This window comes from Merops nubicus, unplaced genomic scaffold, assembly GCF_000691845.1.
Source record: "Merops nubicus isolate BGI_N331 unplaced genomic scaffold, ASM69184v1 scaffold3306, whole genome shotgun sequence".
Taxonomy (NCBI): Eukaryota; Metazoa; Chordata; class Aves; order Coraciiformes; family Meropidae; genus Merops; species Merops nubicus.
The window spans coordinates 61-1,773 of NW_008612737.1; the positions used below are offsets into that span (position 1 = coordinate 61).

The window sequence follows — 1,713 nt, forward strand, 5'->3', positions numbered from 1 at the left end:
GATCAAGCCAACTGTGGCTTCTAGCAAACCTGAGCAAAGCTGATGCAGTGATAGACCTGCTGTTGTTCTGATGACCATTCTGACATCTGAATGTGTGTCCTGGGAACTGTAATCAGAGCATTGTATTTGTAAAAATGCATTTGGAATTAATCTCTTATGGAATGAGGAGAGGAGGAAAAAAACATACCGTGGTTCTGCTTGTGCCAAATCAAAGTTCCTGTCTGGAACATAAGGAATGTGTGGTTATTGCTCTTTCAGATATGCTGTGGTTAACAAATAAGAGAAATATGTGTATCAATTTTAATATGGCCTTTTCCTAAATTCCATTATCTGCTGAAAACTACAGTGTTGCCACACGTGAAAAAAGGTTGATACAAGTTTGATGCAGCCTTTAATACAAGCAGCAGTATGTTCAAGGGATGTCAGACATCAATCCACGGCACGCTGTTGATTAAATACTCTGTTGCAGATCAAAAGCCATCAATTTTTACTCAAAATTACTTGTATAAAACAAGACATCAATTTACTCTGCCATCTGGGGTGTGTGTGTCCCATCACCCCCACCTCTAAGAAAGAAATAATTTGTGTGATCACTCTAACTACTAATTTTCACTACTGGTGCTGAGGAGTACTGGATATGCTGTTCTGATGTGGTGCTCATGGTGGCAGACAACCATCTGTAGCTCATACTCCTCTATCTTCACCGTGTCATGTGTGACTCTCTCTTCAGCCAGCAGGAAAATGACAGTGTAAAGAGCCAGTTCAAACTCTGGGCTGACACCAATGAAGGTGCTTCCAATTGGCTTGACTGAGCCCTTCCAGCTGAACTGGTTACTTAAAACATGGTGATGTTTGTCAGGCTGAAAGCATAAACAAAACAGCAGAATAATTTCCAGCACAGCCATGATCAGACAGATACAATTTCTGACTCCAGATTTTTGAGAGCATTGCAGGATTCAGTCATCCTTGCTGTGCCAGGGTGCTAGAGCTGTAGCACAGCCTTTTCCCTGTTCTTTAGAGCATACACGGCCAGCCATTTGTCTCAAGTTTTAGCAGCATTGTGATTCTATAAACCCCAGCACTACTTTTTTCAATAGTATTTTATTAAAAAAAAAAAAAGCTTCACTTGATGGCATGCCAGTATTTTTTCTGCTTACAGACAACTGGGCAAATTACGTTCAAAACAGTTGAGCCTGTCATTGCATCACTGTGCTTTGGTTCATTACCACAGCTTTTCTATCTGGATCTGTGTCTTATTTGCAGAAGCACCATGCTTGTTCTTACCCTGGTTTTATTCTTCTGAGTGACATATCCCTTGTAGTCAATTTGGTTGTGCTTTTCCTGAAGGTAAAATTGCACCCAGTTGTGCAAACCTAAGATCTCTTTATCACGCCTCGTTTCTCCAACAAAAACATGTTTAAAACCACAAGAATCAGGTCTGTAATAAACCAAAGAATAATATATACCTCCTTTATGTATTTAAACAGTGCAGACTGGCAGAGGTAAAAGGCAGTGTGCACTTGTAAGAGCTGAGAAAACTTTTGAGGGAGGCTGTATGCAACAGAAACTCCAATGCACCAGCAGTGTGTCAAGAGCAAAAGAATCTAACCATTTTATTATAACTTTCAAGTGAAACATTCACATATTGTCTCTGGTTTTTTTCCAAGTGATCTTCTTGTATGAAATTTTCATTAGATTGAAAGCAATGCCAAA

General features: G+C 39.8%; 1 protein-coding gene across 1 annotated transcript; it reads right to left on the bottom strand.

The window, feature by feature from the left end:
• Positions 1-602: 602 nt before the first annotated feature.
• LOC103774232 (poly(U)-specific endoribonuclease-like) lies at positions 603-1,438 on the bottom strand (the record flags this gene model as incomplete). Its single annotated transcript, XM_008941620.1, has 2 exons — positions 603-860; positions 1,285-1,438. Coding segments are annotated over 2 exons (412 nt in total), but the record flags the coding sequence as incomplete, so codon positions are not given.
• Positions 1,439-1,713: the final 275 nt, after the last annotated feature.